General features: G+C 38.1%; 2 protein-coding genes across 5 annotated transcripts in view; both read left to right on the top strand.

Moving 5' to 3' along the window:
* The window catches only part of larp4b (La ribonucleoprotein 4B), a 36,764-nt gene extending 22,813 nt beyond the window's left edge, over positions 1-13,951 (top strand). For 3 of the 4 annotated variants that reach the window (XM_015045245.1, XM_015045243.1, XM_015045246.1), the window contains 12 exons: positions 2,719-2,855; positions 4,086-4,189; positions 4,356-4,466; positions 5,016-5,069; positions 6,340-6,555; positions 7,270-7,376; positions 7,465-7,728; positions 8,062-8,086; positions 8,172-8,342; positions 8,864-9,042; positions 9,128-9,254; positions 10,081-13,951. In XM_015045245.1, coding sequence (XP_014900731.1) covers positions 2,719-2,855; positions 4,086-4,189; positions 4,356-4,466; positions 5,016-5,069; positions 6,340-6,555; positions 7,270-7,376; positions 7,465-7,728; positions 8,062-8,086; positions 8,172-8,342; positions 8,864-9,042; positions 9,128-9,254; positions 10,081-10,410 — 1,825 coding nt within the window. In that variant the 3' untranslated portion in view covers positions 10,411-13,951. The remainder of the gene's footprint in view (positions 1-2,718; positions 2,856-4,085; positions 4,190-4,355; positions 4,467-5,015; positions 5,070-6,339; positions 6,556-7,269; positions 7,377-7,464; positions 7,729-8,061; positions 8,087-8,171; positions 8,343-8,863; positions 9,043-9,127; positions 9,255-10,080) is intronic. The other variant, XM_015045244.1, reaches the window with a different exon arrangement.
* Positions 13,952-16,261: 2,310 nt separating this feature from the next.
* LOC106955203 (disco-interacting protein 2 homolog C) overlaps positions 16,262-25,566 on the top strand; it is a 174,151-nt gene continuing 164,846 nt past the window's right edge. Inside the window, exon 1 of the mRNA XM_015045241.1 lies at positions 16,262-16,536. Within this exon, the coding sequence (XP_014900727.1) occupies positions 16,458-16,536 (79 nt within the window). The 5' untranslated portion in view covers positions 16,262-16,457. The remainder of the gene's footprint in view (positions 16,537-25,566) is intronic.

Below are 25,566 nucleotides of genomic sequence, written 5' to 3' on the forward strand. Positions count from 1 at the left end.
CTGTTTAACACTGAGCCAGTAGCTGTGGATGATTCATGAACCTGGAGAACAGCAGCTTTTGTTGACCACAGCGGGATCCCGTCGGTTTCTTTCCTTCTTGTGAAACTCTGTGGATTCGTGTTGCCAGCACCACAACACGACTGCATTCCGACACAGCAGTGTTTTTCCCGTGGCGGTTAAACCTCCGGGGCCCTCTGCGAGATGTAAAGGTTATCAGCTGCTTGTGGCCTCCAGGGAGTACATATGCTGGCAGCTCACAATACGTGCCGCCTGGCCGGCTGCATGCATCAACACAAACAGAAACCCAGAAAACAGAAACGGATCTGCGCCATTGTTAGGCCGTTTACTTCTACCTCCATTCAGAAACTCCACACTGAAGCTTGATCAAGATGATTTAAGTTGGTGTCACTACAGACTTTTCTGCAAATCTGATGGAAGATTCAGGATGAAACAAATCAGAATGTAACTTAAAATACCATCTGTACCAACGCCATACCTATGCCTAAGTAGGCATAGGTATGCCTATGCCTATTCTGTCTGGACAGACTTAATCTTTTATCTTTTTATCTTTGCCTGGACTGTCTTGATTACAAATTTCCCTGATGATAAATTGCTCCAATAATTATTGTGATGAGTGATAATGTTATTCAAGTAATATATTGATTGTGGCATAATGATGCAAATTTCCCCCCTCAAAGACCAGTAAACATTTATTTTGTAAGGAAAACTTAACAATGGAACTGCAAGATATTTTAAATATCCAAAATTAAAACACAACCAAAAATGATAAATAAAAATTGCCCTTCAAAAAATATTAATTATGATTGAGCTCATTTTAATTTATAATTTGATTGTTTATAGCAACAATCTTAATCTTTGCATTAATTAGTATTTACTCAAATTTATTTTAAATCTGAAAATCTCAGATAAATAACCAGGTGAAGCGTCTATCCAACATTTTCCATTAATAGTTTTACTCCAAAAAGATAGGAAAGATAGGAATCAAAGAGTTGCTGTAGACGGTGACGACTGTTGGCAGGAAAGGTCTTCTGTAGCAGTCTGTATTACAGTGAATTTGAATAAGCCTCTGACTGAAGTTACTCTGTTTTCCCAAGAAAGTATAAAATAAAACAATAAAATTAAAAGGATAAGAATGAAAGAAATATTCTTTGCATCGTCAGGTTCCACATTCTCTAATCTAAGAAGGCTGAAAAAACGTCTCGTCTCTAACACAGGCTTTGTCTACACAGCAGATGAATGCGACCCAATCTGTGTGACACATCTGATTGTCTGAACGAACCAATTCTCATCTTTTCACCCTTAAAAAAATAAAAATCAGATTTATTCCATTTCCATATGTGGTTCTAAATTATAAACTGGTATAAAAAGCTGCAATTTTTCAACAGTTAAACTTTCTAGATCAGATGCCATAACCACTTCAGTTGGTTTCGACACCAATTATTATTTGTCCCTCTAAAGTAAAACATTTGCATACCTTTTCTAAGTTCACATCAAATTGCATTTAAATTCCTTCTGGATGTTCAGCTTTATTCATGGTCAGAAAGATCTTTAAGCTTTGCCATGAAAAGTGCTGCTTTCACCAAACGTTATGAGTTATTTATTTATTTAGGCCTGAGTCTGGCCCCAAGTGAGGCTGGACTCTGTTTAGGCATCTGGTTGTCATTGTTCCTCTGTGGGCGTCGGGCATGGTCTGAATGAAAGGCCCGTTTCAGAGCCTTTAAACGCCTCTGCAGTGCTGCTGCTCACAAGTCAAAACCTTACAAATTTAGATTATTTTCCTCTTTCCTCATTGTTCTGTGCTGTGCAGCTGGAAGGATTTTTGCTTTTACTTTCTTACTTTCAGACAGTTGTTGTGATGCGTAACCATGGCAACAAGGGGCTGCGTTTACAACCGGGAGCAGCTGATTAGCATTTCAAATCACAGTAACGACTCCAACATCTCTTTCTAAAAGGCTTTCTAATCGTACAGCCAGACAAAGAGGAGTAGCAAAAGAAAATGAGGTGGATTAGCAGAGCAAGCCATCAACTGATGGTGTCATAGAGGACATTTTTCTCTGAAATATCCTCTTAGCTGCCTGGAAATTGAGCTGTCGGAATGTCATCACAGTCATGAGACTGTTATGAAGCAACAGTCTTCAGTCAGAAGCTTTGTTGGATTCGATGGAAGAATGACTGCTACTGGACGTTTTCACCATCCACAACAAGTTGGTCTAATTATTTGGAATTTACTGATTATTTCTCTAAGAAAGTAATCCAAAACTCATTTTCAGAAGTAATAAGTTACTTTAAAAATTACTTTACTTGATGATTCACAATCTGAATAATGCAGTCAATCTTTTTAAGCCTCCATCCTACAACAGTTAATTTTAGTCTTTTTAAAACTTTTCTTAGTTTCACTCGTTTAACTTTATGCATGTTGCATCAAGCAAAGATGAAATTACCTGCAATGAATTTGAAGAATTTTGTTCAACATTTAAGACCGTTTAGTTCACATTTCTCCACATTTTAAGAAAAATAATGTTTTTTTTCTTAACCTCATGTTCTGCATTTTTAAGATTGTCCTTTTCTAAACACTTGACAGAAACCAGATGTGCGCTGCTCGGTTATCAAATAGTGGGTAATGATTTATGCAGAAACGGAGAATTCCTGCATCACTGTCTGATTCCAGTCCTAACCCGTTTCCTCTCTCTCCGACAGGGAGAACCTGGCCAGTGACATGTACCTCATCTCCCAGATGGACAGCGACCAGTACGTGCCAATCGTGACAGTGGCCAACCTGGACCACGTCAAGAAGCTCAGCACTGACGTGGAGCTGATAGTGGACATTTTACGATGTGAGTAAAGCGCTCCATGTTTAATCTCTGGCTTTAAAGCAAACAGCGTGACGTCAGTCGGCTGCAGCAACCGCTCAGGAAGTGGTTCACACTGATTTACCTGGACTGATTATTAAGGTGCATTTGATTTAAACGCAGACTTAATTTACAGCCTAACTTGAAACTACTTGCTTTTTTTTTTGTTGCTCAGTCATGTCCTCCCAACAGCTTGGATTAAAATTTTAATTTAAATTAGAAAGCAATGGCTGCTGAAGAGTTAAAATTAAATAAGATTTTAAATAAATAAGGTTAAATAAGGTTTTAAAGAAAAGTATATTGTTTTTAAAAAAGTTTATCATGCCATCTGTCCGCTCGTCCATGTTCATTCATGTCTGTGAGACAAGATCTGCAAAATTAATCAGATTCAAAACACAATTTTTCTATGATTCAATTTTCTTTTCAATAAATTAGGCATGCGATGTTTTAATTAAACAAGCTAGTCAGATATTTTTAAATAAAAGAAATTATTTTAAGTAAAATAACCTCTCTCAGACTTTAACCTTAAATAAAACAATTTTTGCATTAGTGAAATGTTCGGTGCTGGAACTTCGGTCTGGTGCCACTGAAAAATATTTGTTCCTGGCAATAATCCCACAGATATTTTTTCCCACCAAAACAATATCTGTTTCAAAATAGTTTGAAACACCATGTTTATTTAAAATAAGGTGTTAGAAAACAAGATCTTTCAGCAGGATATTGATCCAAACCCTATACAATTTCAATAATCAGTTCCTCAAGGATTTCACAATCGCTTTTCTTCTCTTTATAATCAATCTATCTGATTTTGTGGCACTACTTCAGAAATATTTGCAAGAAAGTTTGTGATATTTCTGCAGCAAATGTGGCTTTTTGTCTGGCCATATCAGTCATGAGCTGTAACTTTACTTCAAGGCTCAGACAGTGGAGTCGTAGAAGAAATACTGCCACCTGCAGGTGGGAGTTATAGCATCACTTTCAGCCAGTGTTTGTGTCCATTTGTACTGAAAATTTGCTATAAATTTGCACAAAAACTGGATGATAAAAGCATCAGACTGAGGAAGGTGGAGAACCAGAACATGCAAGTTACTCAGAAAAGATTTGAGATTCAAACCAGAGACTTTGTTGCTACAGGCCATTTAGTCCAAAGCATCAGAGGATTTAAAAATGTCTACTGGTTGACTTTTTTAAAAACTTCTTTGTGTCGTCCTGCAGCGTTGCCATTGGTCCAGGTGGACGAGAAGGGGGAGAAGGTGCGACCCAATCAGAACCGCTGCATCGTAATCCTCCGAGAGGTTCCAGAGAGCACGCCTATAGAGGTCAGTGTCGGCCAGATTAAACACAGCCTGATGGGATATTTTCATTATTCACACCGATCTCTTTCCATCTGTGTACAATGATCTTGATTGTTTTTAGTCTGGATCACTGTGTTTTTCTGTTGTGGTTCTCCTCGGCGTGAATAACGTTCCCTCGCTGTTTCTCCAGGAGGTGGAAGCCCTTTTCAAAGGGAACAACTTACCCAAGTTTATCAACTGTGAATTTGCCTACAACGACAACTGGTTCATCACCTTCGAGTCAGAAGCAGATGCACAGCAGGTAACCGATGTTTCCTCTCCAACTCGAGTCAGATCGATAAAGTTCTGAGAAGAAAAACTGAGGATACAACCAGCCATCTCTCTCTCGCTCTCTCTCTCGCTCTCGCTCTCTCTCTCTCTCTCTTGCTCTCTCTCTCTCTTGCTCTCTCTCTCTTGCTCTCTCTGTCTCTCTCGCTTACTCTCTCTCTCTCTCTCTCTCTCTCTTGCTCTCTCTCTCTCTTGCTCTCTCTCTCTTTCTCTCTCTGTCTCTCTCGCTTTCTCTCTCTCTCTCTCTCTCTCTCTCTTGCTCTCTCTCTCTCTTGCTCTCTCTCTCTCTCTTGCTCTCTCTCTCTCTGTCTCTCTCTCTCGCTCTCTCTCTTGCTCTCTCTCTCTCTCTCTGATTCTCTTTCACTCAAATATTTCACCTTTAACTTTAGTATTATTTTGTTTAAACCAACCAGAAAAGAGTTTCAGAAGTGATTTATTTTAACCTTTTTAAGTGCAAAAGAACCCCGTATTTTAAAGACCTGAAACTGATTGATTTTCTTATTCCATCATTTTTTCTCCAAAGGCATATCAGTATCTTCGTGAAGAAGTGAAGACCTTCCAAGGGAAGCCAATTAAGGTATCTAACCAGCCATTTACAGCCTCTAAGCTGTTATTACCTCTCTGTTTTTCACTCATTACTTAATGTTTTTAATTGTGGAACCAGAACTCAGTCTTTTAGAGCCTTTCTGTTGTTTTTATTTAACAGGATGCCTCGATGTCAGTCCTGTTTATATAATTAATTAGTTCTGTTTATTGAGAAATAAACTCATCTCCACTGAGCAGTGAGCTGACAGGCTTCAATAAATCCTTTGATTTATAAAAGCTAACATCTGTTTTAGATCTTCATCAACTTTTCATGCAGCATGTTTGCAGCAGAGTAAACATCCATATTTAATAACCAGAGATGCTGTTAGGAGAAATCACTGCACATAGGAGTGCTTGAACTGCTATTTTCAGTTGATCTAAACAGATTTTTAAGAATTTTTTCCCCACACATCTTCAGCGGTTTATGAAATATTATAATGATTTAAATTTGTCCACATGCAGTGGTGTGAAATAGTCTTTGTCTCTTTTTTCGTTTCCTGTTTTTTGCATGTTTTTTCACAATTCAATATTTATCTGTCAAGTTGACTAATATTTAAATTGTTTTAATTTTCTGAAACACTGAACATTACAAAAAGATATAGAGCTTGTTGTAAGTCAACAATTCTTTTATAGTGATGAAAAAGTGCCAGTTCCATTGGCAGATTATTTCACTTATTTGAAAATGTCTTGTTATAAGTTAAATAATCTGCCAATAGAACTTGTTCATCAATATTAAAGAATTATTGGCTTAAAACAAGCTTGTGTATCTTGCTGAATAGTTATTTGTAAGTTGATTTTATCTGATTTCAAGTGTACTAGGATATTTGCACTAAAAACCAGATTAAAAGTACTTGGTAAGGTTTTGTGTTTTTGCAGTGAAGTGTCACAAACATGCAGAAAAATATAAAACCACCAAGGAGGAAAACACTTTTCACAACTGAGTTTAAGATGAAAACGTATCCACAAAAATGCACTTGCGTTGTTCAGTAAAGGCCCGTTTTCTTTTTAAGGGAAACAGTTTATTATATGTTATAAAAATATGAAATAGAAACTTCTCTGAAGCTGAATTTTATTATGGTTATATTTCTCAACAAAAGTGAAACCTGGTTCATTCCAATCACCTTTAAGCTCAATAAATACAGATATAAATTACCATTTAGTTACAATCAATTCAAGGTGGTGAAATTCAGCTCAAAAATCAACTTTCATTGTGATTACTGATATTCCCTGTTACCTAAATCTAAGACTTTTCTCCCTGCCAGGCGAGGATAAAGGCGAAGGCAATCGCTATCAACACTTTCATGCCAAAGAACGGTTACCGGCCCGTGGAGGTGAACCCCTACGCCCAGCAGCAGCAGCAGCGCTACACGTCCTACTACATCCCGCCTGTTTACAGCCCGCAGCAGCAGTTCCCTCTCTACAGCCTCATCACGCCGCAGGCCTGGTCCACCACGCACAGCTTCATCGACCCAGCGCTGGTACGCACACTGGGCTTGCACACCACGGGCTTAAAGCGGCTAACTGGAGTAAAATCTGTACCAATCTGAGGGGAAAACCATCATTCCAGTCAAAATAATTCAGTTTTTATGGTTTGATTTGTTACAAATGGTGTGAATTTTTCTGCTCAAAAGTTCAGAAATGACTCCGTCCAGTTCTAGATTAATAAAATTAATCATGATTTATTGGTTATTGAAATAATTGTCAACTAATTTAGTAACTGATTAATCGTTAACTGGAGTATACAGACTCAAAAAAGCTAATTGTCAGAGGAGTAAGTAAGCCAAAACTGTTCAAAACATAAAAAAACATTTAGAACAAAATAAAACATTTGTCTGTAAAAATTTTTCTTTTATCTTAAATGGAAAATCTTTGTCTTAATTTCTGCTCTGATTGTGTTGTTCTTTCAGCAAATGGCGTTTTTTGAGTCTGTATTCTCCAGTTAAAGATGAATCAGTCATTAAATTAGTTGACTACAATTTCAACAATAAATTCACCGCAACTAATTGTTTCAGCTCTTAGCTGGTTAAATGAAAAAACTGCAGAATTTGACCATTTTTAACCGATTAATCATCATAATAATCAGTTAATCTTCAGAACAATCGATTAATCAATTACTGAAGGTAGTTGTTAGCTGCAGCTTTAACACAGTTCACTTCCTGTTCATGAAGCTGATGAATGAATGAATCTTCCAGGTCACCCCCTTTCACAACAACCAGTTCATCAACGGATTCACCACGTCACACAGCTTCAAACCAGCAACGTCGCCGCTCACCGTCAGACACTTCTCCCCCAGGAACAGGTTGGTCCGTCTCTCTGACGCCAAAAACAAACGTTTTCAGAACCAGAACTGTCCAATCATCACCTTCAACTTGATGTTTTCCGCTCAGGAATCACAGCAAACCCCACCTGAGGCCGAGCATCCCCACGGCGGACCGCAGCTCCGGCCTCCTGGACAGCCCCAGCCTCTTCCCCGGCTTCGCCAGCGAGAGGCTGAACGGGGTCCGCAGCAGCCCGCCGGCCCGGCTCCCCTCCAGCCAGCCCAGAACCAGGCTGCCCTCCACCGCCGCCTTCCCCCGCCGCGACGCCGTCGGCACCGGCCGCGTCACCGAACCGCTAATCCCAGATTATTCCCTCGGAGTCGGCCGGGGAAGGTAAGTCTGTGGTTCTGCAGGCCAGGGTGACGTGTGCTTGTTCATTTCAAAAATTACATTTTTAAAAATTAAAAATGTGGTTAACCAATGTAATTTAACTCATCGCTAAGATTTTATTCATTGGTAAAACTTGTTTATTTTCAAAAAATTTGATTAAGCTCGACTTGGTTAATCTGTAAAATTTGATAAATTGATAAAATTTGAATAATTGATCAAATTTGATCAATTATTCAATTGATCAAATCGCCCAGCCGTGATCAGAGGTGAAGTTCTCAGATAAAAGTGGAGTTTTGTAAATCCTCTTTGTTAAAGGAAAACTCTTTCTTCTTCTAGGAAAAAGAGGGATGAAAAGTTTACGGTAAGTGCTCCTCCTTCCTGCCGTCCATCAGAAAGGTTCTGACGTCGATGTCTCCTGTTCTGAGGTTCTGTCCGTCTCTGTGCAGAGAGCGACGCCCCAGTCGCCGCCGCCGCCTCCCAAGCCCCCGTCTCCCAGCTTCGAGCTCGGCCTGTCCAGCTTCCCGCCGCTCCCGGGCGCCGCTGGGCAGCTGAAGGCGGACGAGGCGTTCGACAGCCGGCTGGCGAGCAGCGTGGTGCTGGGACCCACCAAGGAGCGGGTGAGAACCGGACCTGCTAACGGGGTTCTGTCGGGTTTTATCCTGATTAACAGGTTCACTACTTAAAACCCTGGAAAAGTTTGGAATCTGGTTTCAGATTTTTTATTCCTTAATTGTTTTCTCTCCTTTTTCCTTCCTTCCTTCACTATTTACTTCTTTCCTTATTGCCTTACTTCCTCCCATCCATCCTTCTTTTTTTTATCCTTCCTTGTATCCTCTCTTTTTTCCTTCCCGTTTCTGCTGTTTCTAGATTATTTAAATCTCGATCTAGAAATATATTCTATAGACTGAACTGGAAACTTTAGTTCAGCTTTGGAAAGTCAAATGAGGGAAAATCCAATCTGGAGATTTTTTTATGAGAGAAATGTCGGAACCCTGATCCCTGCTCCAGTTTTTGACCTGAAAAATCGTAAACATGGTGAACCGCGGAGCCTGAAGGTTTCTTATAGACTCTGATATTTTCCAGGAACTTTTCCTTTAACCAGATCTTCTTCTTCTCCTCCTCCTTCTTCCTTTTCCAGACTGTGAATCCAGACCCCAGCGGCGGCGCTGTTCCTCCAGCCGGTCCCAAAGAACCTCTCCGGTCCTCCGCCTCCCCTCTGCCTCCCAGCTTCCAGCCCTCCCCCTCGACCCCTACCGCCCCCCCGACCTCCACGTCGACTCCCGGCACGCCGCTAAGCCCCGCCCCCTCGGCCTCTCTGTAAGAACCGCAGCGACGAAAATAACGGAGACGATTCTGAAGTCCAGACTTTATAAACTGTCTGCTTCCTGTTTCCGTTTTCCAGCGAGGTGAAGGCGGCGGAGGCGAAGGCGGCGGAGGCGAAGCCGAAGGAGGCGCCGCCATCGGTGGAGCGCGTTCCCGGCACGCTGTCCACCGCCAGCAAATCAGTGCAGGTCAACGGCGCCGCCACGGTCAGTACTCACCAACCCGTAAACTAACTACTTCCTCCTCTATGACTCCTTTAAAACTCGTTAAGTCCTCAGGTTTTAATGATTTTCCTCCACCTCCCCTCAGTTAAATGTATTTGGTATCCATGGAAACGCCACACTCTTGACCAATCAATCGACGATACTTTTTAAGTGTCAGATATCATCAAACTTGATATATTTATATTTATGCGTTTTTTTCCCCCCTTTGACTTGTGTTCAAAACTACGACAGAATTTGGACAAAGTTTAAAGCTATCTACAAAATATTTTAATAAGATGTTAAAATGAAAACAAAAATAAAAGAACTTCATTTGCCAATCCATACAGTTCTAGTTGCATTCTGTCTCAAACCTTTTGTAGTTTGTTTGGTCTTAAGTTAAATGGAAATTTTGGTATTTTAAGGACTAAAATTACAATAATTTATATAAAACTAAAATGAAGCAAAAGAAACATTTTCCAAATCAGTTTCTTTCAATAAAACGCTTATGAAGCTTTAACATAAACTGCAGCTGTGTGTCTGTGTCTGGTGATTTTTTTGGTTAAAACATGTTTGTTTTTCATTCAGTGGGCAGAAAATCCAGAACCTATTACTCAAGAAAACTACTCAAGTTAAACTAAAAGTTCAGCACAATAAAAATATTCCCAAGAGTACATTTTTTCCAAAAAATTACTGAAGTAAATGTAACTAGTTCCTATCCAACTTTCTGGCCCCCCAAGGTTTTTTGTTCTTAAATTTAATTCCATGTCTCTTTAAAAATGCTTTAAAAAGTCCTAAATCTGATTTGCTGAAACTTTTTTCCTGCCGTCAGGAGCTGAGGAAGCCGTCCTATGCCGAGATCTGCCAGCGAGCGAAGGACGCCCCCACGCTGCTGCATTCAGCCCCCTCAAAGGAAGCCAAGCCAAGCTGCGCTGCCCCCACAGGCGAGGAGAGGAAGTGCAGCGACGCCTCCTCCGCGCCGCCAGGGGAGCACAAACCCAGAGAGACTTACCACCCGCCCTCCAGATCTGGGCCCGCCTCCACGGCTCGGCCCCTGAAAGAGGGTCGGAGGCCGGCGGGGCGCTGGGCCTCGCCGCCCCCCCACCCAGGGAAGCCCTCCAGCAGAGACGCCCACCACACCCCGCCCAAATCGCCGCAGTGAGGCGGGCCCTCCTCTTCCTCCACTACGCTCCATAGAAGTCTAAAAAACGAGTCAGGGCTACTCCACTTCTCCCCCAGTATCACCAGTCAGCAACAAGCATAGAGGACGCCTTCTGCTCTGGATCAGGGCTTGCAGACATAAAGCACTTTACTGTGCATGTAGAGCACCGTCTCTTCTTTTTCTTCTGCTTCTTCTCCTTCTTTTTTTTAGTTTATTTATTTGATTTTTCAAATAATTTTCATTTATTTTCCCTCGTTTCTTTGCAACTGTCTGCCATTATGGCGGCGCGGCCCAAACGGACTTCGTTCTGGGATTTCATCATCGTTAAATTTCCCGACTTATTTACACTAACTTTCATTATTTTCTAATGGGCAGTTGCAGTTGTCTGCCACTAGGTATCGCCTTTTTTTCCTCTTTGTCTGGCCTGTAACGGCGGCCATCTGTCTCTGATTCAAACTTTTCTGCAGGAAAAAGCTGGGAGAAATCTGTCAAAAATCCATTGGTTTTGATCCGAGATGTTGGAAAACCACCTGGGAAAACTGTAACACTAGCTACCATTCAGCTGTTTGCAATTAATCGGAATATTCGGAAGACGGTGCTAGATTCCTGGGGTCAGTTACTGCGATTTTTCTCGGTTTACATCCACAAACCTTTGACTAACACAAGAGAAGCATGAGGGAATTTGGTCTTGATAGTTTTCCGGACGGCATTCCCAGCATTCAGTTGTTGTGTTGATGACTTCTTCAGGATTATTTGTTTTTTCCCGTTGAGGCGGTTGTTGTTCGTGAAGCGCTGGTTAGCGGATGGTGAATCCAGAATGTGTGAAAAGCTGGAATGAACCTGGAATATTTTCAGGGAAGCGGAAGAGATTTGTGTTCGCTTGCACGTTGAAGAGGCAGAAGCAGGTCGGTTCGGTTTTGGGTCGGTTTCTCCTGGATTCGATTTGCTTAGAGTGGGAAAACTCTTCCTTAAATATCATCTTAAGCACACACAGTTTGATTTTTTTTTTTCTGGCCTCTTCTCTCCGGTTTTCTGCAAAAGGGAGCTGGAATTGAAGCACAGAGGGAATTTTTGTGATGTTCAATCATTAGATTTGTTTACTGTAGCAGCCACTCTGGCAAAATCTTTAAAAAATTCAAATTTTCATGAGAAAGTAAATACTTTTGTTGTCGCGTTCCCGTCCGGAAATAAGAACCGCGTCTCGATCAAGTCTTCCTCCAACACAAAATCCCACTAAAGGAAAACCGGAGCCCGTTTGGAAAAGGGAATACCTTCTTTTTCATTTGTTTTTATGCTGCTTTTCATTTGGATACTTTTTCTTCTGTTTTTGTTTTGAAGGACTGAGACGCACTCGGATGGATTGATTTCTTTTTTCCTTATTGGTGGAAAATGACAAAGTTTCCATATCCAGTTATTTATAAAGCAGAGCTGTTCTTTCTTTTTTAGTGAGAAGATTTGGGGGGAATCCATGTTGAAGTCTCTGTACACATAAAACGTAAAAAAAAAAAAAAAATAAAAATCCATCCAGTGTTTGAAAAACTTGAATTTTATTTAAACTTGAAAAATAACTTTGCCTTAACTTTTCTACAAGACGAGCATCGAGTTTTTATTTCTCCTCAAGAGGAAAAAAAAAAAATCCCCCCCGGATGTTAACGAGCTTAACGAAGCGACGCCGTGGAAAATATTTAGTCTTACTTTAGACAGAAAATCTGGCAGTGTTTACTTTTCTTTTCACTGATTTCTGTAAAAATTGTACGAAAGACAAAAGTTTTTGTTCTTACTTTAGTTCCAGGTTGTTTCTGTTTGTTTGGTTTCTTTTTTTGGGGGGGGAAACGTTCTAAACCTTGTAAAAATGCAACTAGTCCAAACTGTATTAAAATGTGCACTTTGAAGTATGTGCTTTGCTTGTACAGTTGTAAATACTCAGAAAACTATAAGAGGTACCTTAAAATGATTATAAAAATATATTGATCCTTGTTAACTATAATGTCGCTGGATGTAGGATATAAAAAAACACAAAACAAACAAAAGTGTTGTTGTGCTTTTGGAAAATAATTCTGTTTTTTTTTTTAATAATTAGTTTGCAGAGTTTGATTTCTGCTGAAATGTTTTGTTTTTCGTTGGGTTTTTGTCGTCTGGCATTCCATCTTTGTTACCTTCGCCCTCTTCTTCCTCCTCCTGTCAAGCCGGCTTCTCTTACACCGCATTCAGCGTCAGATTTTTGCCGTTTTTAACATAAAAAAAAAAAATCTCCAACAAAAAAAAGCACTACATATTTATTTTTTTACACATCAACTGGAGCCACTAATGCAGAATCTGCCTAACCCCATATAATTAGATTTAATTTAGAAGAAAAAAGCATTATGGCATCTGAACACTAAGACAACAGACTGCTTTTTCTATGTGTTGGTAGGTTTGCCGTCCTTAAAGAATGAGTTTTAGGTGCAGAAAATATCTGAAATATACAATTTGCTTGGAAGTAAGACAATAAATGTGTTGGAAGCTTCATGGAAAAGATGGATAATAATCATTTAATTGTTTAAAACATTAAGACACAGTTTTAAAGCATTAGAGTTGATTCATCTGGATCTCTTTTTTTCATATTTTCCCATCCTGAAATTTTCCTGGAAGCTGTCGGGAACGTTACGGGAAAAACAAAATTTGAATCTGGTGAAAGAGAAACCCAACCCTTGGCTTTTAAAGAGTGATGCTTGATCCCCAAATCAAATTTTTATGTTTGTTTAAATTTTTCATGCCATCTGTTTGTACAGCAGGTGGTGCAGGTGGTGAGTCGATTCAAAAGTTCTTGGGTTCTGATTTGCTGAAGGATAAAAACTTTTGTGCGACACAGAGAAAAACATTCTCCTCATAAATGTACAAAAGATTTAATTTTCAGGTTTCAAGGCTCAACTGGAATCAATGACTAGTTGTTTGTTTTTGTTTTTTTTGCTTTTTCTTCACCGGTGCCATCACACAGGCCTGCTGTTCATTTCCTGGCTGAGCTGAAAACGTCTCATGATGATTATGTTGACGAGCTGAAGAGCGTCTGGTTGCATGTATCGGAGAACAAAACCAGAGGAATCCGAACTAATGAGGAAAAAAAAACTCTGGACCTGGAAGAAAAGAAAAGCTTCATATCGATCTTCTCATCTCTGTTCTCACGGTGCCATTCTTCGGTTGGGTTTCTCTCTCGCTCTCTGGTTGCATATCTGACTTCATCAAAGACGCGACATTGGACTGCCTAATTGGCTCACTGTGGTCTAACTCATTAACTCTTCCTGAGCTAACAGCTGTGGACAATCGGGGGCTCGGACTGTTACCCCAGCGGGTCAAAGGTCGCAGCAAAGAGGGCTTCTTTCTTTTCGTTCTGTTGTTATTTTCTGGGGTTTGTGTTTTTTGTTTTTCTTCCATTGAGACTGGAATCAAGCGTACATGTCGGCTCTAGATAATTTAAGTTACTCTTGTGTCATGATGTAAAACTGTCTAATTTGGAGAAAAAAAATGTAGCTTACTGAAAAATAAAGATTTAGGCACTGTTGAAGAGCCAATGTCGTCTTCTCTGCAGAAACGGTTTTCTTGATGATTTTGCCTTTAAAAATGTTTTGAAAAAATCTGATTTGCTCTGAAAATAAGAAGCCACATAGCGAATAGTAAGGTGGAAGGGAAAAAAAATCGCAGTTTTTAATGAATAAAAAGCTGAAAGGTGCGGCTTGCATCAGTATTCAACCCCATTTGATTGTTTTGGAGTAAATCTCTGAAATTTTATTCCGTTCTTTAATAAATGAATTAAGATTGAATGGAGAATTAATTTTCAAGTATGGACTTTGACTAGGCCATTCTAACACAAAGATGCTTTGAGCTAAATGTCAATCAATTTAGTTCAATATTTTTTTGTTTTAAAGATGTGAGGTTTGCCTAATTTAAATAAACATAGTTTTCAAATTTAATTAGATAGAAAAATAGAAAATTCTAAATAATACCAAATATCAATTTGTAACATGAGAATATATATATTTAATCATGTCAAGTAGAAGAAAAAAATAAAAATATTCACTCTGAACTCAGATTATTGTAAACGCCTTTTCCCCCAACTCCCTCAAAATTTGGGGATGTTTAGTTCAAGTGATAATTTATTAATAAGGAATATATATATAAAAAAGAAAAATTAAAATGCACTGATTTTGAATTAGATAAACGTCACTTTACAGCATTAACTGTTTATATTGATTTATCTAAAAAAAAATTAATCAGTTTGGTGTGAAATACTCCGAGTCGCCACCAGATGGCAGCAACCTCTCATGACAGATTTACTTTCTTCCGGGTTTAAATTATGTTTAAATCAAACTAACCCTATATTAGTTCAAGAATAAACAACAAAACAGCGCACGGATGACGGATAATGATGTAAATGATGTAGCATGTAAATTATAGGTATAAGTTAAGTGATCTGATAAATTATATCTACTATGATAGGAAAAGTTGATGGTAAATGTATGCAAACATACTTTCAACTGTGCATATTAACTTTTGGTTATAGCACCAAAAACAGTGTTTACACAACAGTTTTGTCCAATTTATTGTTAATTTGTAGATTTTCTTTATTAAAGTAGTAGTAAAATTAGTGCTAATTAATGACCAAACGTTTTAAATTAGTTTAGTATTAGCTTAGCGTTTTTGCGGAACCAGGTCAAATAGTTTCATCTTTTATGGTACCCACTTTAAATGGTAAGATGTTTATTTTCACTTCAACAACCACACTGTCTGAAGTTTGTTTCTGCTTTTACTTTTTCTGTTTATTCATAAATATCCAAAACTGGGAGGCAACAGGGATAAAACATCAGCCCATTTTATTTTCAGGTATTTTTGGAATAGGATTTCAACTGATTTCTAGTATGTGATGAATAAATAAATGTGGCAGAATTGGTAAATTAGAAGTAAGTTGTCAGAAATGTTAATTTGTTCCATGTATCTTTGTTCTTTATTCTATTTAATGATCTACAGACCTACAGTTCAGGTGGTCTTTGATGTCATAGGTAATGTGGCCATTATCTTATGAATAATATTTTTAAAAGATCTGTATATTTGTTGATGAAAACTGTAAACACTTTGAAACCGTCAAAAAAGAAAAATTGACATCTGGCGCCCCCTGGTGGCTCATTTTTCGATACATTTATCAGGTGTATTTTTTCACATCATTTTTCCTGGAAACACAAAAACACACTGAACATATTCTTCCCTTTAAACTGGGAAAACAAAGATGCAAGATCTAATACTGTTCATAGTCTCTCTACTCCTCCAAATTATACCTGCAAGTAACACAAAGTTAGGAATAATTCACAAGAAACTAAACAGGAAATGCAATGTAATTTTAATCTCAAACTAAAAGCACAAGAAGCGGATTTATTTATTTATTCTTATTCTTATTATTTCATAATTTCATCTTTTATATAATCGGATAAGGAAGAAAATTACTAAATAAAGAATTTGTTGGCAATAAAAACGTCAATAAGAAAAAATAATCCATTCATTATTTTTTATATATTTAATATTATTTGTACTTATTTTATTTAATGCAATATATTTTGCTAAATATTGTTACATTTGCTAAAAGTTGACTAATTTAACAGTTTTTTTTAAATCGCTACAGTGATGTTTGTAATGTTTTATCCACACACAAAAACTAAAGTTAATGATGTAATGATATGACTTAAGCTTAGAAATCACACTTTTGTCCTTGTTTAAACGGTTTTCCTACTTAAACGAAATTCGGGATTTATCAGAAGAGCTACAAGTGTCTGACTGCTACCGCTCTTATTTTGAAAGCCGGCTCACCGGAAGTCTCTTCAGCCCTACGCTAGCTTTGCGCTTGTTTTGCGGAGTCTCCGCGGCCGCACACGGAGCCACACGCTCAACGCGGACTCGGACCGACTTTGGATTTCTGCTTCTTTTTTTCCCGGGGAGTTATTCGGAGGAAAAAAATCCTGTAGGGACAAAACAAGGAGTAAAGAGCCGGAAAACAGAGCTTAAAGTCGGTTTGTGTCGGAGGAATGGCGGACCGGGACCCGGTGCCGCTTCCTGCAGAGGTTCGGGCCAAACTGGCCGAGCTGGAGCTGGAGTTATCGGAGGGTGAGTAGGGGGATTCCCCCCGCTGAGCTCGGTTCTGGTTCTGGTTCTGGTTCTGCTGTTCTGATGGGATGTCAGCTGTGAGGTTTTTTTTCTGCTGCGGGTTGGAAAAGTCAGAAGTTCAAGTCCGGCTTAATGAATTCGCACATGGCGCTGATTGATGGAGGGATGCAGAGGATGTGCTGGCGAAGCTGTTTGATTGCATTTGTTTGCAAAAATAATATTTAATGCGGTTTAAAATCAGTGATTAATGAATATTTTTGGAATATGAATTTAAACCCCAACTTTTTAATTCACGCTTTCTGCATGTTTTTTTTTTTTTTTTTTTTTTTTTTTTTTTTAGAAATAATCAGCTGTATATGATCTAAAACAGGAGTGGACAAACTTTTTTTTTTTTTTTTTTAAATCATTTTAAACAATAAAGTCACCAAAAATGTTGCAACTTTTTAACTTTTTTTTTACTGAACAATAAACTCATTTTAACATTTGATTTTCCACTTATCGGCAAGCTAATTTACGTATTGGCTAAATATTTAGTTTGAACCTAAATATTTAGTTATTAATATTTATTGTTAATGTTTCGGTTGGCAATTAAATGCTTGAAACTAGATATTTAGTTTGTTAACCCAATATTTATTTTAAAAGTTAAATATTTAGCTTAGACTTAAACATTTTGGCTACGAAGTTAAATATTTAGCTCCTTGACCAAGCTAATAGTTAGCTGGTTAGCTTTGTTAGCTTCATAACTAAAGCTAAATTTTTAGCTCAGACTTAAACTTTTCACTTAGGAAGTGAAAAGTTAGTTAGTTAGTTAGAAAGCTAACTACATACCCATTTAGCTTGACCAAATATATAGTTTGTAAACTAAACATTTAGCTTGTGAATTAGATATTATGTTTGGAACTCTGACATTTATAAATGTATGAATAACATTGTACAAATATGACTTTGAAAAATGAACATTTGCATTGTTTTGTCTCTAAAGCCAAAATATTACTGTTAAGTTTTTACTGTGTAACTTTACAAACGGAACCGCATAGCATTTAGCCAGACTTTAATTCAGCAATTAAAAGCAGAGCTGTGTCAGTAGCTCCATTTCTATTACATATATACGCAAAACTTTGTCGATAATGTCGATAAAACGCAATTTAGCAAACGCGGTGTTTCCATTAAATAAAAAATGATTAAGCTTGTTGATGCGATAAATCATTAAGAAAACCTGCCTCCAAATTACTTCCTGTCCTTTTCTTCTTTGTGGTTTCTGCCAGTGACAACATCCTGGTTGTTGATCATGTGACTCATGTGACGCTAAAAACGTATTTTTAGGAAAATGCACTAATTTCCAAAACTTTTTTTATTGAAAAATTTTCAAAAAATTTTCAAAAAATTTGTGTTCATTTATTTACGAAATGTCAAATTGCATATTCATGTATATGTATATATTAATTTAAAAGTTGTCATTTTGTCATGGTTTATGTAATTCTTGAGTTGTGGTCCAGGATGGCTGCAGAAAATCATTGTAGTTGTCCTCAAATGGCCCCCGCGCCTCACTTTGAACACCATTCATGTAAAACATCCAGAGAAGAAGTTTCCACACCTAAAATTTGGATTTGAATGGGGAGGAAAAAAAGAAGCAAAGAAATAATTAGTCACATACACCCTGCAGCCAGGTGGACTTTCTAAAGGAAGAATCTGTTTTTTATCATCCAGTTTGCAGACTCGGGTTGGTTTTCTAGATGCAGAGATGCAGTCTTGGTATTGATTTTCTCATTAGCTCTCCCTCCTCCCTGCTTGTTTCTTTTATTTTTTCCCAGATTGATATGTCGCTCTGCTGCAGCCTCTCTCTGTGTGTCAGTGTCATATTTCAGCTGTTTTCCCTCCTGGAGGGACTCAGCCTTGTAAGGAGAAAACCAGAGGAAGGGGAAGTGTGTGTGTGTGTTTTTCTTTTTTTTTAAACAGCTGAAATGCAGAGGAGTTTAAAAAAAAAGGTGACACACTTTCATGTGAAATTTCTCTTTATGTAAACAACAGAAATGGGGTCAGATGCCCCGTTGCATTATTTACATGCTTAGCTGACGAATGCAAAGCTTTGACCCAATTTTGCAACCCCCTTCTGAAGCCCCTCGTCGCAGGATTCCTGCACCGCCTCGGAGAGACAGAAGACGCCCTTGAGCAAGGCATTACACCCTGGTGACTCTGGAGGAGCAGCAGAGAGCGATACGGCTTAAAAATATCAGATCCAATTTTAATCTATTTTCTTCGAGCTTACTTTTGAAAAAAAAAAAAAAAGCGTATTTGAGAGTAAATATTTTCAAAAATATCATCTATTCAAATCCTCCCTTCTGTGAGCTGTGATGTAATATTAGCAGAACTAAAGAGCAATTTTAGCAGAACTAAAGAGCAATTTTAGCAGAAAACTATGAGAAAAAAGACGTTTTAATTGAATTAACTTCCACGAAATCAACTGAAGAAGGTAAATTTCTAACTATTCAGAAGTTACACTAAATTCTAATGTTTTGTAAAGTTTTATTGAAATTTCAAATTTTTATTTTTTTATTTTTGACATTTATTTCTAAGGAAAGAAATTAGAAATTTTCAAAAAGTGGCTTTTGAGTTGTATGACAGCGAATCAGTGCCGGGATGCGGGCATTTTTGTTAATTTATAAGCATAGAGTCGTAATATTAACTCAATAAAGATGCAATTTTACTAGAAGATTGTCTTAAAATTATGAGAAAAAAGTCGTTTAATCAGAAGAAACTTTGATAATTTTGTTATTTGTGTTTACCTTCCTTGGAGTTACCAAGGAAGATAAATCTGTTGTTTTGAAGTAACATAATAGTGACGGTATAACAATAATGATGCAAGAACACATTCTCAAAAATCAGTAGACTTGAAGTTCTTATTAACATTTAACACTGGCAATGAAAAATATTTTAAATATACAAAATAAATAAACAGAACTAAAGAAATGACAAATAAGGTCAATTAAGAAGTGTCTGTAAACTAAACTGTCCTTCAAAAGAAGCTCTAAGAATTTTATCATCCAGTTTTTGATAGAAAGAGAAAAACGCTAAATCATGCAAATTATAATTATTGATTTATCACGCAATTAATTGGTTTATTGTTTATTGGGACAGGCTTACGGTCTGTTCTGGTATCTGCTGCTTTTTTTTTTTATTGATCTGTGGGATTTGGGTGCAGCCTGACCTTTGGATGGTAACTTTATTGCTCAGAATGAATAAAAGCTTTCACCTTATCTGTTAATGTGAATCAGGATTTTTACGGTATGTGACTGATGACTGATGTTTCTGACTGTCGATCTGCGTAGATTTGACTCCATTTCTAACTTTAAACACCAAACATGGTCAGATTACTTACAAAAAATGTAACTTTTTAACGATGTTCGGTTAAACTTGGAAGCTGCAGCGGACTGTTTGTTGTTCTCTAATATTTGATTTTAATTGTTTTACCTTCCAGTTAAGCTGCCATTAGTCTCCAACATAACCATCGCCGTCAGGTGAAGCACTCCACTCCAAAAAACATTGATATTTTCAATCGGTAAATGATTTTTATGGATTATTTTCTGAAACTTTTCAATAAAATTTCCAACAGTTGTCTTGCTATTTGGTGTGTGCCCACTCTGCTGTCTGCAGGGACAGGTGCCTGCGTCTGTGGGTGTGTACGCGCCGTCATGTGTGGACAAAACTAGCAATTTACTGTCAACGGAGCCACTTCATACAAGGTTCCGAACAGTCGACCTTGAGGCATGCCTGATTTTAGTAAAAGGCTGATTAACAGGTTGAGTCAGGTGGGTTAAAGCAGGAAAATATCTAAAATATGGAAGCATTTATTTAGAGTTTTATGAAATTGAACAAACTCATAATTTAATCCGTTAGGGATGCATTTATCCACTTTTTTTGCAACCGATATCTGAGATTTAGTATTGGCCTTTACTACTCCGATGCAGAAAAACAGTGCTGAATTGATTTAAAATATTTCTGAATTACAAATTCAGCAACTTAAACACACCAAGAGCTTCACAGGATCGGGCAAACATGTAAAAACAACTTTTAATTTGTTCAGTCAGTGTAATTAGGAGTAAAGCAGTCAGTGGAAAGTAAATAATAAGCTGACAAAACAATAGGTTGAGTTCTTTGCTCAAACATGTAAAGATAAACGGCTGCAAAGCTTCGATCAAATTGTTCAGAAAGTTCAATTAAAAATGGTAAATGTAGTGGAAAAAGCATACATTGCAAAAACACAATCTTGCCAACTTTTGCTGAAAAGTTTCTTGTAAGTTTTGTCTTTTTCAAGTGAGAAATTTGCTCTGGAAACCAAATCAAAAATACTTTGTAAGATGTGTTTTTTTGCAGTGTAGATTTAGACTGACTAGATCTGCCCTTATTGTCACAAAAAAGACTGATGCAGATATTAATATCTGATCGGTTCATCTCCATAAACCCAAAATGATTCTGTTGTATTGAGAGTTTAAAGATTAATAACTGAAATCAATAAAACAATCTGTTGTTTCTACGTTGAAGGTGAAACTTTCAGATTTTCCCAGCCTTGTTGTTGTCAGTTTAACGGCTGACGCGTCTCCTCTTGAATCACACCGCCTCACCTCTAGGCCCACCGTTGCCATAGCAATGTCATTTCCTCTCCTCCACCCTGACAGAGGGAAAAGCTCGTTTGGAGACCATAAAATTTTTTTTTTTGATGACTCACCGGCAGTTTTCCCCTCCAGGTTATCTGCTCCCAGGTTTTCCAGTGAAACCAGCTTTATTTGGGTGGCCCAGAAAAACACTCAAACTTTATGGAGTTTTTTCTTCCTCTAATATGAACAGCAGGAGCAAAACAGACTAACAAAGCTAAAGTTAAAGCTAGCATGAGCTAGCATCCCTCCTCCTGTTGTTGTTGTTGTTCACATGTTCGTCATCGGCTGTCAGCCGTCTCCTCCGGCCCGGTGGCTTCTCGCATTAATATTCATTGGCCCGCGCTGTCAGCCTGCCGGCGCAACAAATCTGAGGGCTGGAAATGTCAGTAGGGCAAGCAGACGTTTATTTCAGGCCGAAGACAGGTTGACGTCTCCTCAGGAAACGGCCCGGATGTGAAGGGAAAGAGGAATCAGTGGCAGATTCACCAATTAGTACATTAACCTGAAGAAAAACCCAGTTTACTTTTCCTGTCTGCCATTTTAGCTACTCAACATTTCAACAGCTTCACATGCAGAAAGGTCTTAATTTGCTAATAAATCACCATGCCTACCAGTTGGTGTTGGACATGTTTGGTTAGCGCTCATGTTTGGTTTTCTTCAGATATGGCTCTGTCGGACGTCTTTTGGTTCCTTTCAGATGCAGCTTTAAAGGGATCCACGACTCGTTGAACATGAACATCTTGTAATCTTCCTTTTAGCCTAAAAGTTGTTGTTTGAGATGCATAAAAACTCATAATTACTCAAAAAATTGTACATCTTTACTATATTTTTCACCCATTTTTTTTACTTGTGCAATGCATTCTGGGCCGATGATGCGGGTAGCTTCAGTCCACAAAATGTCAGGATTGACGCAAAGTTTTAATGAGCTGTTATACGCAAGATATCAGTTGAAACAAAAAGACAGACTTTTGAGCTACTGTTTACTGTGCTAGCTAGAGCTAACAACATGAACAAGAGCTAACACCATTAGCTATAGCTAAAACTATTAAGAGGAGCTAACACATTTAGCATGAGCTAAGACATTTGGCAGGAGAAAGGTCATGCCACCACTTTGGAAGTATTTCAGATATTGAAAACAAAAAACTAATAGATAATTATCAATATCAACTGATATGAAATGCTTATGTCGTGTTAGGTTTTTAAGGATCTATCCTAGTTTATATGCCAGTTGTGATATCTCCCTTTTCCTCTTAAGTAAAATTTTGTTTTTTGAGTTCTGGGCAGTAAAACCACCAATAACTCACTGATTCATAATCCTACTGTTTGTTTTTATTCAACAACTGTTGTTGACCGTTAACGAGGGCTGGAAGTTGTGTTTATTAGGAAAAACGTCCCTTGTTTTTACCCTGTCCTGTGGGGTAGTGTTAAATTAAATCCTGGGAACTGCCTTTGCGGCAGCTTGAGGTTTCCTCACTGCTGTTGGAAAATTTCTCCCAACGGCCGCCTGCTGCCCTGCAACTGTTGCCCCGCCGTGTTGCCTGTCAGGGAGGTGATGTCATTGCTGGAGCAGCTGGGAGGACGGGGAGCGGAGAGAGAGAGTTTTTCACTGCGTTTCTGTCGGATTGCATCATGAAGCGGCTCAGTCTGCCACTTTCAGCTCACATGTTCCCGTTTTCCTGCCTCCGGTTGCATGTTTCCAAAGCAGCAACGCCTCATTTTGGGGTTGCCACTACGAAAACAAACAGTCGATTGGGGGAAATGCATAAGGATGTGTTCTCGGCTCTGTCCAGGTTTACAGTGTGTGACCTCCTGACCTCTCTGCTCCCACTCGCCTCTTCTCTGTGTTTGATTAGCACTGGCTGTGTCTCAATGTCAAAGTTTCGGTTGTGCATAACTTTCCAGTCAGTCTCTAAGGTCTTTATTTCTCTTGATCAGTCATCCTTCCTGGAGTTTTTTCTTGGCTTGTGATCCTGGATGATTGCAGTTGCTGAACTCCGTCCAAGTTGGCCTTTCGGGCCTTTCGTCTGCAGCCTGAGTCGGCACTTAATCCGTTTAAACAGTTCAGCTTTATTGGATTCACTTTTAGGGAGCGGGACGGAAGATGCGGCCCATCCTCTTTGGGCCGTATCTTCCGGCCCAAAGAGGATGGGAGCATCCTGTTTGGTCCTGAAGATGTGGCTGGAAAAACGTGACAATAAGAAACTATTTATTACTTATTTTTTAGGTGTGTCACAGCAGTTACAGTCACACAAACTCAAATACTTCTCTTGATAAACATTCCCATTTGTAATGCTCTTCTTTCGGACTCCAGTCACATAAAGAAGTGTGATTTGCATCATTAAACTGCACACTAACTATGTTTAATCATATTTCCTGATTTATTGGTATTTATCGATGCTTTCATTGATGAAACAGTGGAGAAAACTGTAAAACTAACTATCCCAAACATCATTAATGCATAGTTCTCATGTGACGTCAAACTTACGGGAACCTTGTAGCTGACGGCCATCTTGGTAGGCATCCATAAATAACTGTCATGGCCGTTGCTATGACAACAGTATACGAGCCACATTCTTTGTCTCTGTTCGATCCCGACAGCAGCGACTTTGTTGACATATTTCTCTTGCACATTGGTCAAAATTTCAATTTAATTTCTTTTTGTTAGTCATCTACGCTTTGCCTACCAAGATGGCAGTTCAGTGGCGCACATCTCTTCCAACGTTTAGACTTGTGGGAGCTATGTACAGGAATATATTATGACGACAATAAACCAAAGGTTTCAGCCATATCGTCCAACCCTAGTCTTGTATCAATGATATAAAAGTCAGATAAATGTGACTTGATTATTCAGACGCTTTGAAATGACGCTTTGAAAACTATCAGATACAGTTTAGCTCCTCTAATGAACCTGAAAAAAATCAGCATTTTTTTGAGTGAAAAAATCAGAATTGGTCTTGTAAAAGTTGGATATTAGGACAAAAAAATCAGACGTAAGTTGCTGAAGCCTTGCAGATTGTTTGTCTTTTTATGATGCACTGTGACTCTCCAGCTTCTCCAAACGAAGAATAAAATCCAATTTGTTCAAGGCAGCAGAGTTTGGTTGTTCTGATATTTGGAAAGCAAAGAGCCTGTAAAGCCTGTGGGAATCTGCTGAAGCGAAACTCTGTCACACTTTCTGTTCTCCTTATGTAAACAAACTGTTCCGTAATGTTGAAACTGTGAAATAACTTAAAATTAGCAGACATAGAGGATGTGAAATCACATGCTTTAAAACGGTCCAGAATGCTTTAAGACATTATTTTTGAGAAGGGTTGATTCTGCTTTATAATATTTTCTAAGCTATAAATGTCCAATAATGTCATGTTATCAAACTCTACTTCGATATGAAAGCAGAATGACTTGCTTACAAAAGTTATCATGCTTTTTTGACTTATTACCAGATGTAAACATTGCAAGAAAGGTATTTTAATGTTTTTCCTAATTGAAAGTATTTTTGTTTCTTAAATCTAAGGTCAATCTCACTAATCAGAAATGAAATCCAAACAAAATCCAAAAATGTAGAAATCCTGATTTTAAAAAGAAATGCTTCCATGAAGTTTTCTTCAAAACTTTTGCTTTTAAACTCAAAACCAGAAAGAAAAATCGAAGTTTGCCAAGTAATGTTAGTCAGAGACTCAGTCAGGAAATGCTGAGTCACTGGTTGCCATGGTGACTCCCACCTTTTTGTGATGACAGAATCGGTGAAAATGATTCTGTCATCACTTTAAACCGTTTTAAAGTTTTTCTTTAAAACGGTTGTTTAATTTAGAACCAGGAAGAAAGAAAAACCTGCTGAGTAATGCTAAAGTCTTGGTTAGTTGAACATAACTGTACCACTTAAGGCTCCAATTATAGATGCCCGTTAAATAGTTCAAAAATATGTTATTACTTCATCTCTAAATGCTTTATAAATAATGAATACATGTTTACTATGTATTAAGGATGAGAAGGAAATAAAATCTACTGGTTTCTTGCCAAATAGTCAAATTTGTTCACCAAAATAGTCGATCTGCAGTTGAACATTTCAGACTACCTTTTAAGCATAATAAAGGTCCTTCTCACTCTTAATTAATGCATAATAAACTGTTGGTAATGATTTCTAAAGTGTTTATAGATGAATGGATAATAAATCTATAAACTATTTATGTTAGCCATCCATAAGGGGAGCCTTATAGTAAAGTGGTACCAACGTAACATTTCTTTTGGTTTTAATTAACTAATTGCAATTATGTTGAACTTGTTGAAAAGAAAAAAAGTTATGTTAAGTTAATGATTCATTTCTTTGAGTTTTCCTTATTTGCATGCAGATGTGAAAGTTGAGACTTGAGTTGAACTTTTG

The sequence above is a fragment of the Poecilia latipinna genome, unplaced genomic scaffold, assembly GCF_001443285.1.
Source record: "Poecilia latipinna isolate Pla-1442-1.1 unplaced genomic scaffold, P_latipinna-1.0 Scaffold715, whole genome shotgun sequence".
Taxonomy (NCBI): domain Eukaryota; kingdom Metazoa; phylum Chordata; class Actinopteri; order Cyprinodontiformes; family Poeciliidae; genus Poecilia; species Poecilia latipinna.